This window comes from Myripristis murdjan, chromosome 24 (assembly GCF_902150065.1).
Source record: "Myripristis murdjan chromosome 24, fMyrMur1.1, whole genome shotgun sequence".
Lineage (NCBI taxonomy): Eukaryota > Metazoa > Chordata > Actinopteri > Holocentriformes > Holocentridae > Myripristis > Myripristis murdjan.
Genome location: NC_044003.1, coordinates 15,179,258 through 15,193,783, shown reverse-complemented (window position 1 = coordinate 15,193,783; position 14,526 = coordinate 15,179,258). Strand labels below are relative to the sequence as shown.

The window sequence follows — 14,526 nt, the reverse complement described above, 5'->3', positions numbered from 1 at the left end:
TGCGATAAACTGTGGTGGTTATGTCTAGTTTACACAGTTACACATTACTTGGAGGTCACTGCAAATGGGTCTCATTACCTGGCTCTTCTCTAGTTTCTGCTGAAAGCCCACAACATTTCAGTCATGAATGTTTAATCATGTGTGCATGAAACTGTTATCCAAACTGGGGATGAACTCATCATCAAGCTACTTTCAGTATTTGTGCAGTTTTCAAATGGTGAAGGCTCCAAAAAAAAAAAAAAAAAAAAAAAAAAAGATTAACTGAAGTGCATGCCTTTACTCATGCACTGCACTGTAGTGTGACTATCAAATAATAGAAATGCCAAAAAAAATAATCTTTAAAAAAAAGAAGTGTAAGTGAATGTGTGTGTGTGTTTGTGTGTGTGTCCTCACATTGAGCTGCTGTATCTTGTGGTGAACATCACTTTCTGAAAAGTGTTCGACGTTGGTGAGCTGCAGGTCCAGCTCTGTCAGCCACACCACCATGCTCTCCCTGGTGCCTTCAAAGTCCTCCCTCTGGCCAGTAAAATACTGAGAGAAAGGTGAACAAAATGATGAGATAAATCTATCTATCTATCTATATGCATATATATATGTATTCAGAAAAAAGAGGCACTGAAAGGCAGGTAAAGAACGACAGGAGCGTGAGATATAACAAAGAATTTCTTGAGGCCCTGGAAAAAACACCGAACATAAAGTTGATATTCTAGATCAACTGTCAAAAACTTTGAAATGACATTCAGAAATGATTGTCAGTTTCACATAATAAGCGAGACATTTCTCTTATAAAAATGCCATTTTTACATAACACTCCAATGTAATTCTATTTTAACTGAGGCAGGTCTGGTAGTCCATTTTGTTGCTGTATCAACCAATTTAGGAATGAACTTATCAAAAAGTGGACTGCGCTGGAATAAGAGAGACAGTTTTACATCACTGTGAATTAAGTGACGTCTGTCCCGTACTGCACCTTGAGTCTACGCAGGATGGCTGCCACTCTGCGGTGCAGGGTGTCCCAGCGGCGGTTGCCTTCATGGACCATGGCTTTGAGCTGGCTGGCACGATCAGTGCGGTTCTCCCTGGCCAGACGGCGGTACTGGTTATTGACCAGTTCCAGCTGGGTCAGCCGCTCATGAACCTGCCTCTGGAATCCCTGAGGGGAAGAGAGAGGGGTGAGGAAATGAAACATGAATTTGGAATTAAGTAAAGACATAACAAACAGTCGTTTTTAACAATTGCATTTTTTTCACATCATATTTCTATCTATAGTTAAATCTAACTTTGTATTTACAGTTTGGTTTTCTTATTGTATGGCAATAGATTCTGCTGACTTCGTATTTTAAAAAAAAGTTTTTTCCACAGTTCAGGCTCTGCAGTATCAGGTGCACAATCACTATTAATCTAGACTGTAGAGAAAGAAACCTGATCAGAGGATCTAAGGGACATAAAGATTTTAGGTGTTGGTAAAAATTTCCCATCCTCATGAATTTGTAATTTCAATCATATTCAACAATGTTATAGATAGACAGATAGATAGATAGATAGATAGATAGATAGATAGATTTACTTTATTGATCCCAAACTAACCTTAGAAATCAAATTAGTAGCAGAATTTGAATTTTATTCTGTGTTGACAACAACCTTGATTAACATAAATGAAAACCATTTTATATCTTACTCCATTTCTAGTTCTGATAAACCCACAACTGACCTCAAATTTCTTGAGCTCCTCCTTGGCAACAGTGTAAAGGACATCTGCAGAGTTGGGGTTGGCAGCGGTACGCTCGGCCATCTTGAGCCAATCCTCAAACCGTGAGTAGTCATCGAGGAACTTGCACCATAGTCTCCAAGTCTCCTCAATCCTACAAATCGTCAAGGCAAGTATATTTATTGTGTACTTTGCATATTATTCTGTAACTTGAAGAAAGGCTACACCTGCAAACCACTGTTTTTAGCATTAAAACTTTACCCGGCCTTACTAAATTGAGCTGCAAGGTTGCAGGAGATTATATATACATATATATATGTATAGCAATTATTTTACCCATTTCATTTTTCACTACAGCATTTTTCACTACAGCGGCCACAACTAAGACAAGTTGGAGTCAAAACAGGTGATTAGATGTCAACACATAAGATATAAATGAGACCCAAGTCCAGGCCTGACTCTGATCATAAAGACAGCATGCAGGTTTGGTATTAAGCACAATGGATATATCAGGATTTTCTGATAAATTCACATAACTACTCTTTGTTGATAGTGGTAACTGGGAATGGAAATAAACCCTCATGTTATAGAACTTGCAATCAGTAGAACTGTAGAGAAATGGCTGGATAGCACAACTGTATGGAAGTTAAAAAAGTTATTATTCAGCTTCAAAACCAGTCATCAAAAATTTTGTGATGGATAAATCCTCCATGTTTCTAACTTTGATTAACCAAGGGTTTAGTCACATAACAAAGATGTAAATAGTTTTTGGCATGAAATGTCATCAGTTAACTTGAATAGAAAACAAAACAGACCACATGACTTGACTGCAAAATGATATGATCAGAAGTGGATCAGCAGCCTGTTTTCCAGAAAACAGATCCCTTTAAAGTGAATCAAGAAACAGAGCCACTTATTGGCCAGAATGAGTTATTCAACAAAGCCATGTAATGCAGCCTGCTCTCTGTATCACAGCAGTCCATGCAAACAAATAGATTCCGAACTTCCGAACAAACTTCGTCTGTGTGTGTGTGTGTGTGTGTGTGCGTGTGTGTGTGTTTCAGCCTCTTGCCTGAGCCTCCTGTCCAGAGCCATGGCACAGATGGTCCTCCAGCGCTGGTCCAGGCTGCGGCTGGTTTCCTGCAGGGAGTCGCTCTCGGCCTCGGTCCCGCCCGCAGCATCTTCGTCCCGCAGCAGAACATCGCACAGGCTGAGCACAGACGCCACGCCCTCCGTATGCTGCTCAATGTCCCTCTGCAGCTCCTGAACAGACACATGGACAGACATGAAGACAGGCATTGCCTCAGTCCACAGACACAAGGGCATGGCCACTCACAGCAGGAGAAAAATACACAAGCATACACACGCACACGCAAGCAAAGGACAGACCGATATGAATAATTAATCTAAATAGATGCACAAAAAGAGACAAAGGAAGAGAGGGAGGGACACTGAGAGAAAGAATGAAAAACAAAGAAACAAATGAAGAAGGACAAAAGTATCAAACAACAGAAGGAAAGAGAGGCAACATCTGACAAAGAAACTGAGCTGCCGATGGAGAGGTGGGTGCTCTCCTCCCTACCTGCTGCTCAGCCAACCTCCTCTGGATCTCCTGGTGGTGACAGACGCTGTAGGTGATGGGTCTGGAGAGCTCGGCCTCCATGCGGGAGAGCCATGAGCGCAGATTGCTCATGTTCTTATCTAGCTGCTGCACCGTCACCAGGGTCTCCTTCAGCTTCTTCACCCTAGTAATTCATATTTAAATAAGTAATAGAGACTGACAGAAACCTCTGTAAGTCTGAGTAACAACTGCTTGTAAGACCATACAGGTACATGTAAGTAACCCACACTCCATACAGTACAGTTCTATATATATTATGCATATGTTGCTTTTCCCCTAAGTTTACATCCTATTTTCTTCACTAATTTTCTAAAGAAAGAAAGAAGGAAGCTCAAATGTCTGGAACAAAAGAGACAAAAGAGACAAAAAGATGTCATACATACTCAACCAAACAACACTAGTACAACTCTGTGCAACTCTACCAGGTGTCTCATACTAGAGCTTCCAAAGTCACCATGGCAACTGACCCCCTCGTGAACACACACACACACACACACAGGAGCCACCCCGACCGGCGTCATAGCAACGCTGGGGACATAGAAAGCGCTCTTTTGAAGCTCTTGAAAGCCTGGAGTGTGCCTCATTTGGGAGTTTGAGTTAATTTCCCCATTTGATCCTTCCTCTCCTGTAAAGGTCCAACAGGGCTGTCAGGACCGAGAGGGAGAAGCTCTCCACTAAACAATAAGAGGTAAAAACAGCTGTGAGTGAGAGGAATGGATTAGAAAAAGTATGAAGGGGGACTAAGCAGTGCTACACATGCGGTATATGAAGTGCATGTGTGTATGCTCAGTTTATGTTCTTGTACTTTGATCCTTTTGAGAACCACTTTGTAGTTTTAGATTTTCAAAATGAGGATAGTTTGGCGAGGTGACCTTATTTTGGCCGGCGCTCACTTCCACAAGAGGTAGATTTCGGGTTAGGATTAGATTTAGGATTAGGTTTAGATTAGGGATTCAGGTTTAGGAAATGAAGTTTCAGTTTCAGGATTAGTAGTCAGTGGAAGGTCACCTTAAGCATAGAAATACAATGGTTTCTGTGTGTGGCTGTGTAATTCAGCAGCAGGCAAGACATACAGTATAATCCCCCTCCAGAAAACATGCATCCCCCTCTGCAGACATAACCATGCTACTTAACCACATCCTCTCTCTGTCCATCCCCCCTCCCTCCCCACCTCTGACAGTCTAACAAAGCCTAGTAGCTACATGTGGAGCCCCGACAAAGACACAAAGCCTGGTCAGGGGTCCCTGTTGAGCGAAGGGACAGGAGGAGAATGGATGGAGAAAAAGGAGGAGAAAAGAGCTGGAGGATAAGTCAGGATATGTGGTTGCAGGACAAAGTTAAAGTCCAGCTGGCCACAGGAGGGCTTAAAGTTGCTTGGATACTCAGCTCGGTAAAGGCCTAGTGATTACAGAAATCACTAGGCCTAGAAATTACATCCACTCTTACACTGTATTGTGTACTTGGTTGTACTTTTTTGATTATTTTTTAGAATTAGTTTTACTTTAACCTAATTACATCTTGACTTAATTATTAGTGTACTTTATCACACAACACATCTATTTCAGAGAGAACAACTTTTTTCTAGTGTGTGCTTAGCTCTCCACCATGAGAACGATCCCACTCCCTCTCTCACCATGCTGATTGGAGAACTGCTATAATATAAAAAGTGGTGGGACTGAGTGCATGTGATTACAGAGCCAGTTGGAGTGATGTTTACTCTGTCTGGGCCACAGATTGTGAGACGCTGTCAGATGGTGCGGGGCCTTCATGGAGGTGGGTGATGGTCTGAGGGTGGGCTGTGGTGGTGGTGACATTCATAGGGGGTGGGATGGGGTGGGGACTACAATATGGCTAACAAGCCATTGCTTTTCTTTGGTCAGACCCACGGTGGAAAAACCTACTTTGTTTCATTTTTTTTATTTGGTTTATTTCAGTTCACACTACCCCGTTTATAAGTAAGTCATGAGGGGCTTATAAGTAATCGACTCACAAAGGGTTCTGGCAACCAGTCAACCCACTGAGTTACAGGTTTTGCAGCTACACCTCTAAAGTCCCTGGAACTGCCTCAAGGACGTCACTTTAAGAAGCACTGATTTAATGCATGCCGACAGACCCCTCCCTACCCCACCCACACTAACCCTCCCCTCCCATGCGGGTCATCCCACCCTGACAGACTGAAAATGGAGGGATCAGTGGGGACATAGGGCCATATGCTACTGTCCCAGACTTTAAGACAGCCACGACTTTTTTTTTTTTGGGACTGTCCATCTGTCTGAGGGGGGTCGGCACAGTAACACTATATCATCATGGTGGCTTAACCTAGAGTCTTTACATTAAAAGCCATGTATTCATACAGGACAGCTGCAGAGCAAGGCAAACGCAACAGCAGGAGGATGGAATACATAATCAGTGTTACTGTTTAATTACTGGTTCCCACTTAAAGCCTTTCACCCCTTGCTGATGATTTTTAATGACTTCTGTAAAAGGTGCTTGTGTAGGTGGTTGCTAATGGGGGCAATTAAGTGCCTGGTAATGAGAAACACTGTGTTAGCGCACACACATGCATATGTACTTACATAGGCTGTCTGTTAATATTATTATTATTATTATTATTATTATCATCATCCTCATTATCATTTTTCAGTATTATACACCATATTATCTGAAATACAACATGCATAAAGAAGAGGAACATACATTCTTTACTGAATACCTTAGCCCCAGTCATATGTATGCATGCCACCAACCTCCCATTAAAGGTCCAGCTGCTCAGAGAGCTGTAGCTCCACTCACCTGGCTTCGATGTGTTGGAAGAGGTTGTGCCAGCGCTGGCTGACCTCCTGCAGCGAACCGTGGACCTGAGTCTGCTTGGCCTGGTCACTGGCTAACAGTAGTTGCTCTCCTAGCTGCTTCAAGTGGCTTTTATTCTCACTGAACAAGTTGATTTCTTCCATGCAGTCCTGTGGGGGAAACAATACTACTGAGTCTGTGCTGCTTCATATGCCATTTGAGAAGCAGGAAAACCTCACAATGATTTAAGCATGAATGCAACATTGATGGCATTTAAAATCAGACTTTGCGGATTCTTGCATGCATTGTTGCTACGTACTATGGAAACATTAAAGCTGTACTAGGCAACTTGGTATGTACTGTAATGGTAATGGTACTGTAATGGTAACCAAATGGTAGGTGGTAAATGTTTGTTAAATGTGTTCAACAAGTTCAACACCCAGAAATGCTAGATAATTTGCTCGTAAGCTGCATACATCACATTCATGTCTACCAACCCTACCAGTGTGTCATGCTTTACACCCAAATTTCATTTAGGCATGAATCTATGGCATTTCAATTAGTTGTGACTGCACATTTTTCACTGTGACAGTCTTTCTTTGTGATTTAGGCAGATAAATCTGATGCATTTTTGCATAAAAATCCTATCTATTGCAGCTTTAAATACCCAATAACAAAAACACAATATTGAGCATTCCCATTTAGAGTGAAGAACACTTGTGTCTCAAAGACACACTCCCTCTTCACTTTTCAGTGGCTCACTCCACACATGCCTCACTTCAGCCAGGAAACTGTTTGCTTTTGTTGCTTTAAAGTAAGTGGTTGCTGCTCCAAGATGTGTTTTTAAAAGCAAGAAGCTGAGGTATCCAAATAATGGAAGCTACAGAATTATCAAGTGCCTCAAATTCTCTCATTGCATCTCATCTCACAGAGAAGAGCAATGATTATGCAATGTCCAAACCAATTATTAGCTTGAGCAAAAAATGAGCATGATTCATGATGAGATGGAAAAATACAAAAGGCTCTCTGTCAATGAAAGGACAACTGTTGTGTAAGAACAAAGACCAGGCAACCATTCCATTCCAGGCCAACATTATGTCATACATAGTATAATGCATGCCATGTATGGATGAATAACATGCGTACACAGGTGTTATTTATGTCCCAGTTTGTTGTGTTGCAATGCATAGAATGTGCTACATCACTGGTGAGACTAGTGATCAAAACTGTGTTTCTTGCAGAAACCTAATAGTGTGTAATGTGCTCAAAACAGATACATTGAACATGGGGAGAAGTTAATTACTGTTTAATGTACAACAGTGACTAAGCATGAGGACTTATGAGTCAGAATAAGGGTAAAAGAACACTGACCAGATATGTTTTATGTGCTGTATCTTAAAAGGTCAACAAATATGTTTCCTCCATAGCAAAAAATGGCCACGATTGTTCTGTATAATTCGCTAACAACACTCCCAACAACAATGTGTTCTCCATAGGGCTCTCTTACCTTCTTCAGCTTCTCCACCATCTCCTCGATGCTAAGATCTCCGCTATGGCACACCTTGTTTTCCATCTGAGCCAGCCAATCACACAGCTCCTTGTTCTTGTCATTGAAGATGGTCCAGGCATTGAGGCGGTCAGCGATTTCCTGCCTGCGTAAGGACACCTGGGCACAACCAGAGTACCAAATACTGAAGTGGCAGGCAACTTGGAACAGTGGCAGTGTCACATGGCAGTGACAAGCAGCTGTTTGAATTATTGGCCTTCAGTGGCCATACGTTTTAAATAACTTGATGTGGTGACACACACAGCATGCTGCTTACACTTAATAACACAGCCAGACAAATTATTTTATAACAAGAGATGCCAAAGAGACAGGAGAGGCAAACCATGTTATGGCAGTGAGTCTAGCCTAAAACTCGAGTTTCATTTGGCTAAATGGGGCGGTTCTGCCGAGTTTAAAGTAGCGGATGGGACCCTCATGTGTTACAAACCTTTTTTTGTGAGTTTAAGGAAGATTAATGTATTAAAACCTAAGATTCATTTTAAATGTCTGGTAAACATTACACACCAGGGTATAGTCCAGAATTTTTTTTGTGATACTCACTGTTATAAAGACTGATAAATCATGTTTTAGTTAAATTTCATTATGAGACAAATTATAGAAAAAAATACTCATATCATAGTCATATCTCATTTTATATCCTTAAACATAAACATGTATGTGAATACAAGTGATATTATGGTATTTAAGTGAATACAATGCAATCAATTAAAGTGAAATTTTAATGTATTCTCATCACACTCAAGTAGCAGGGGCCATTAATCTCTGAGAGTCCCTCTAATCAAATAAATTGAGAGAAACCCACAAGAGAGACTGTCTGTCCTGATGAAATTAACAGGGTCTATTTTCCTAATGACAGCTTAATGCCATGATAACGCCCCATTACACAGTTAAGGAGGGGGCTGTTGATCTTTTTGAGGTCAAAGAGCTTAACGGGCCGACAAGGCTTGTTTGGGGCAGCCATATTTTACTGTTCAGTGGCATTTATTTGTTTTTCATGAGCCCGATCTGGTTTTAATGTAACGCCACTGGGCCTTTTGGACTCGGCAGTATTTAGGTTGCATTGTGAGCTGCTGTCACCCTGTGAGCAATGGTGCTTGCTCCACAACAATAGAGCCTGTCCCCTGAATCCCTTTAGCCCAGCCAAGCCATCTGTTCATCGGACCCATTCCACCGGCTTCCCCCACCTACAACCTGTTAGCTATGCTGAGGAAACTGTTGTGGCTCAGATTCATAGCCCCTGGCCATGTCAGGACTGAACAGAGCACAAAAATCTCATGTTTCTCTTACTTCTCTAAAGTAGTGCATTATTAGTCTACTGCTTGTTCAAACCACTGGATTTTTTTTCCCTACCAATTCCACAGTGCAAGAAAAAAATGTTTTTTTGCATATATATAAGTCCATTTTGTTATGTTCCATTGCCCGTTGATGTAACACATTCAGTCTATGTTCAGTTCAGGGAAGCTTTTAGATTTACTGTTCTAAACACTCTAAACACATTTAGAGGCTCTTTTCTGGGAAAAATCCTCTGGTACAGAGCAAGTGATGCATTTTACGTTTTTTACTAAATATAGGAAGAACTTCATAGTGAGCAGTGACAGCCACCATGGATAAACAGACAAAGAGAGGAGCGCCACCTACAGAAACTCCACAGAAAATCTGAGAAGACAGACAGCTGTACTCAAAGCTTGAGACAAAAAAAAAGTGGAATCTGTTAGATACCCTCTTTGAAATGCCTCTGTGAACACTGCCCAAGATATTTTGGGTCACATGCCTGCAATTCAGTTGTTAAAATATTAGTAATTCTAGATAATATCACTATGTTGATACTGACTCAGAGATCTTGTGCGTCTGTGAGTCACAGGAACCCCTGCCAAAACAGGAGCAGGTGCAGGCAATCAGCTGAACTGAGGGTCCAGCTAACATGAGCATAAATGGTCACAAGACCTTCTCACAGACAAAAACGTCACAAAAATATCATAACCGTCGGTTTCCCAAGAACAAGTGTGTGTTTGTGTTTGTGTTTAAGCCCAAGGACTTAACTGTAGGAATTTCAGCCTGTGCGCAGAGAGCTACTTTACAAATAATGCAGCTGAGTTGAGAGAGTTGCCTGCATTCGAGTATAACTCAGGACCTAAAATACTTCAAAACATTTCATGGAAAAGCCAGTTTTCTTGGTACCATCATTGGGAGCATTTAACAGGACAAACACTGCTGTTTCCTGAAAAACACATTCTGACAACCAAAACGGAACCCCTCCCACACAGCGTGCACGTCACTCAAAAATATCCTTGCTTTGTACTTTTGCGGTAGAAGTTGCTCATGCTTAAGTTTTCTCTCAATGAACCAGACAATTCTAGTTACCTTTTCTCTGAGTGTTTATGTGTGTGTGTGTGTGTGTGTGTGTGTGTGTGTGTGTGTGTGTGTGTGTGTGTGTGCCTGTGTGTGCATTCAGTCCCAGTGGTGCAGGAGCCTTTGTGCTGCTTGTCATAGCCACGGCACCGCTGGTAGCAACTTTTCCCTCCTTCACTACCTCTTTCCCTCTCTCCCTCTCTTTCTTGCTCTCTCTTTCTCCACCTGCACCATCTACTTTAACTCTAATCATCTCTCTCTCTTTCTTTCATTCTGTAGTCTTTCTCTCTTTCCCCCTCTTCTTTCTCACCTTCATGCAGAGCTCTTCCCATTGGCAGTGGAGTTGCTCCAGCTGCTGCTCCAGCAGAGCCGAATCCCCCGCTGCTACATACTGGGACAAGTCCATCTTCATGGTGGCCATCTCCCTTAGTCCACTGGCCAAACACTCCAGAGAGACCTCCTTCTCCTGCAATAACACACACACATACACATACACACACACACACTCAACTGACCAGTCAGGCAACCTGCGCCGGCTGCATATACCCTGTTCTCTACCTCTTTCTCGCTCTCTCTCTGACCAACCGGATTAAAGGGCTGCTGGCAGGACAGGGGGAGGGTAGGAGGGGTAGAAAAAGGGGGAGGGGAGTGAAAGCTGGGGGTAAAGGACAAGGGAAAGGGGGGTAAACTCATAATAGGGGCGATCTCTTGTGATGGGGGCAGCTACTGATGAGGGAGTTGAGGGACAGGGGGAACTTTGGTCAGTCCTCTGCCTCAGCGCTAAATCAAGTTTACTCCCAAAAAGTAAATTCTTGGTAATTTATTAGGACTTGGACAGCTGTTCTTTTACAATTTAAGGGTATACATTGTCTCACTCACTTTTAATAATTTCTACAATAATAAAGTAGCTCTGTAAGAATATCATTCTTCGCTTATTGTGCCTGTGCAGCTTACAGATGCTGTAGGAGAAGCTATTCTTTTTCAAAATCACATCAAGATGCAGTTTTTTCCTATAAGTTACACCATAGATTAACTTTCATACTGTTGTAGTTGGTTTTCAGGAAAATAACACACAAATACAAACATTAGAGGCTTGGACTACATGTATGTATTTTGGGGGCTTAAGTACTGAGCTTGTCCACGGCTTTTGGGAGACTGGCCAGTTAATCACCCCCCTTGTTCTTTACTAGTAGGTACAGTAAATGGCTCCGTGCACCTTGGAATGGCTTCTGTTGAGTAATAGCAGCTCACTAGTATTATCTCAAAAGTAAAAACATGAGAACTCTAAAGCTAAATAGTAAATAAACTTAAATGACATGCAGCAAAGTCTGGCAGTGTTGTGTAGAGTGGTGAAATTTACATTCAATATTAAATCATGCACCGTATTGGAAGTGCAGGGACTATTTTCTCTGTTTCTGTGGGATGCAAATGTGGTGGTCATACAGATTTTTATGACAGCGAGTGCGCAGCAAGAGCCACGTTCTAATTACCTGAATGGCTGTCTCTTCCTGTGATTGCTCTAGTCTGTCAGGCAGCGGTCGCTTCAGCCAGCTCTGCAGTTCATCCAGGTGGTGTATTCTGTTGGTTATCCCATCCTGACACTGAGACCACTTCTAAAAAAATAATGAAATAAAAAATAAAACACAGATATGAGGAGATCTCAGGAGTTTGTGCCTAACAAACATTTGACACATGATTTGGGTTGTGAACCACCACAGTATTTATGGTAGCACTACAGTAACTGTGCTACTATGATTTTATTTAACATGTCGTTTTTTTTTTTGTTTGTTTTTCCTCCCTGATCAACTGTCAATAACTTTAGCTATAGTGGAGCTCGTGGACAAGCAGGACAAACTAAATCTATTCCAGTGGTGCTGCCCTGAACTGTGTGTTTCACAAACCACAAACCGGTTGTTACTTCGTTGTGCTGTGATCAAACAGAATTTACCTTTGCATTGATAAAGATTGACTTGACTTGGTGTGTATGCCTTCATTCATTCATTCATTCATTCATTCATTCACCTAATCACTTAACCACAAGGGTCGTGTGGGGTGCTTGAGCATATCCCAGCGCTCATTGGGCAGAAGTCAGGGGAACACTCTGGACAGGTGGCCAGTCCATCACAGTTCATTCATTCATTCTTCAGATGCATTCTATGTGTAAACCATTCAAAGATGCCATGCTTATTTAAGCACTAAAAGATTTATGTGAAGATGTATAATTGGCTGCAAAATGTTATAAGTTTAACACTGAAAAGTATGTCATTTTATTTTTAGTATTATTGTATTGCAAGTGTAATTACAATTCTAGTTCTAAGTTTGATAATTTCAAATTCAAAATGGAACAAGGCTACAGAAAACAATTCACTTTCTCCAGAGTTTCAGTTTACCCCTGGACCATTGTGTTGGCTTGCTGTCAGTTCTGCTTTGGCCATAAACACCCCCTTTCTGTGATCATAGCCTTCATTTGACTTGTTGCCACACAGGGATTTTCCACTTCCTGGGAGTGCCCTGTTTGGCTGTAAGGGGTTAACACAACTTGCCCTGACCCTTTGGCAGACCAGTACGCTTACACGTTGTAATTAACACAGCTCAGGAGGCCAGCTTGCCCCTCTGTCATATAAACAGGGATCACTCTTAGCTGGGATCAAGGTGGCATAGCGGCCCCTGGAAACTGACAATATTTGGCCAGTATTGGCTTTTTTTTTTTTTTAAAGAAAATGATCTAAAGTGCTCTGTATCAGGCTTCAAGAATCCATATCTGTGAAGTCACAATGGAAAATCTTAAACGGTTAAATGGTTAAATTCTGACAAACACAAAGCCAAACAAACTGACCATTCATTTCAACAATCCATCAAGCAAGCACTGACGACTGGAGAATACACACACACACAGCCTCATAGGGATTGTTTAGCAAATGAAAGATTAGACTAGCATGTGCAGTAAATAAAGCCCTTGCATAGCTACATACATAGAGACAGAACTAAACCTATTGTTCATTCATTCATATGGTCCTTGAAAACTGGAAATGTCCATAAACAAACGCACCAGCTACAGTCCTGGACATGATCCATGTAGATGCAATACACAACAACGTTGCTGAGCCAAACTGTAACTATATGGGATTAGTTTCTTGTTGCGGTTTCCTTGGTCTGTCTCCAGCATCGAACAGGCATGTTTCCATGTTATAGTGGTAGGCTCGTATCATTTTTAAAATTTGATCTGGATACAGCTTCGTCCAAATCTATTGCACAATATAGGATATCCCATAGCACTGCACAGTGGCAACCGGCTGCCCCTCAGTGAGGATCATGGCCAGATTAGAGTCACACTTTGATCCCTCATGGGGCTCTGGGGCTTTTTGCTAGGGTTAAACTGTATGTGTGTGTGTCTGAGTGTTTGAAAGGTTAGAGAGATTCCTGGATGTGGGTCAACCACAGCTGACCCTCCCTCCCCCAACCAACAAAGAGAGTCTGGGGAGCTTTGATGTCAGTCCATAGTTTTCTATATGCTTATTGAATGTCTTGAGATAATGGGAAATAGCAGTAAAACCTGTTACATTTAAAACATATTTTACTGTCAGAAAATGACATGATAGCTCATAAACTGCAGCGGTGGGTGGAGAACTGATGGAGTGACACGCAACAAAGGGTGAGAAATACTGAGTAAAGAACTCTGGCTTCACCTGCAACAGTAAATGTGCATTCTGTGAACACAGTTGAAAAGGAGAAATGTGCATTCTTGATTCTAGTTTATTTGAATATTTGACAACAATGAAAAACAAAAGCAACTGTTATTCTAGTCTAAAGTGTTTTTTCTGAGTAGAGGGTGTGTGCTGTGTGGCTTTGGTGAAAATATGGAAGTTACCTGAGTGATAGTGCTTAGTAAGGTCCGTCTTTTCCGCAGCAGTGTGGTGGATTCTTCCCATGCCTCCTCTATGGCCTGGAGCTCTGCCTGCAGTCGGCTCTGGCACTGCGATTCTGTCATAAATGTGCACAGCTGCCTGCCAGCCTCCACTGTCTGGTTGTACGTGGCAGAGTGCAGATCCAGGGTCTCTTCAACACGCTTGGAAAGATAAAAAGGCCAACAGCATTTGTCTTTAAAGGTGCAACATGTAGCACTTTGACACCAATACATCATTATCACACTGATTTTGAGATATTAGTATGATTACTGTCAGCAAATGACTCCATCATCAAGACTGGCAGCCTCTACCAGCCTCTACACTGCACTTACATTGTGTGCCACTGGGTCACATTTTTTGGGAAATGTGCTGGATTGCTTTATAACACAAAAAAGGGGAGATTTTTGTGGGATCTTTGAAAATACTGAAAGAATCTTTAAAAAGTTTATTTATGTAACTGCTGTACAATGTGAGCAATCTGATTCAGTTCCAGTGCTTGGTGCAAACATTCAGAGTGTTCACAGTTACTCAACACAAGAGTCTACAACAATGTACTGAGGACACTTTTGATTTTAATTGCTATTGT

At 41.8% G+C, this 14,526-nt stretch overlaps 1 protein-coding gene across 1 annotated transcript in view; it reads right to left on the bottom strand.

Annotated features, from left to right (window-relative positions):
- Window positions 1-14,526, bottom strand: part of syne2a (spectrin repeat containing, nuclear envelope 2a) — a 100,961-nt gene that overhangs the window by 9,434 nt on the left and 77,001 nt on the right. Inside the window, exons 92-101 of the mRNA XM_030047854.1 lie at window positions 13,904-14,101; window positions 11,526-11,648; window positions 10,346-10,501; window positions 7,627-7,785; window positions 6,123-6,289; window positions 3,291-3,453; window positions 2,781-2,971; window positions 1,712-1,862; window positions 971-1,153; window positions 394-531 (exon numbers count right to left, since the gene is read on the bottom strand). Of these exons, the coding sequence (XP_029903714.1) occupies window positions 394-531; window positions 971-1,153; window positions 1,712-1,862; window positions 2,781-2,971; window positions 3,291-3,453; window positions 6,123-6,289; window positions 7,627-7,785; window positions 10,346-10,501; window positions 11,526-11,648; window positions 13,904-14,101 (1,629 nt within the window). The remainder of the gene's footprint in view (window positions 1-393; window positions 532-970; window positions 1,154-1,711; window positions 1,863-2,780; window positions 2,972-3,290; window positions 3,454-6,122; window positions 6,290-7,626; window positions 7,786-10,345; window positions 10,502-11,525; window positions 11,649-13,903; window positions 14,102-14,526) is intronic.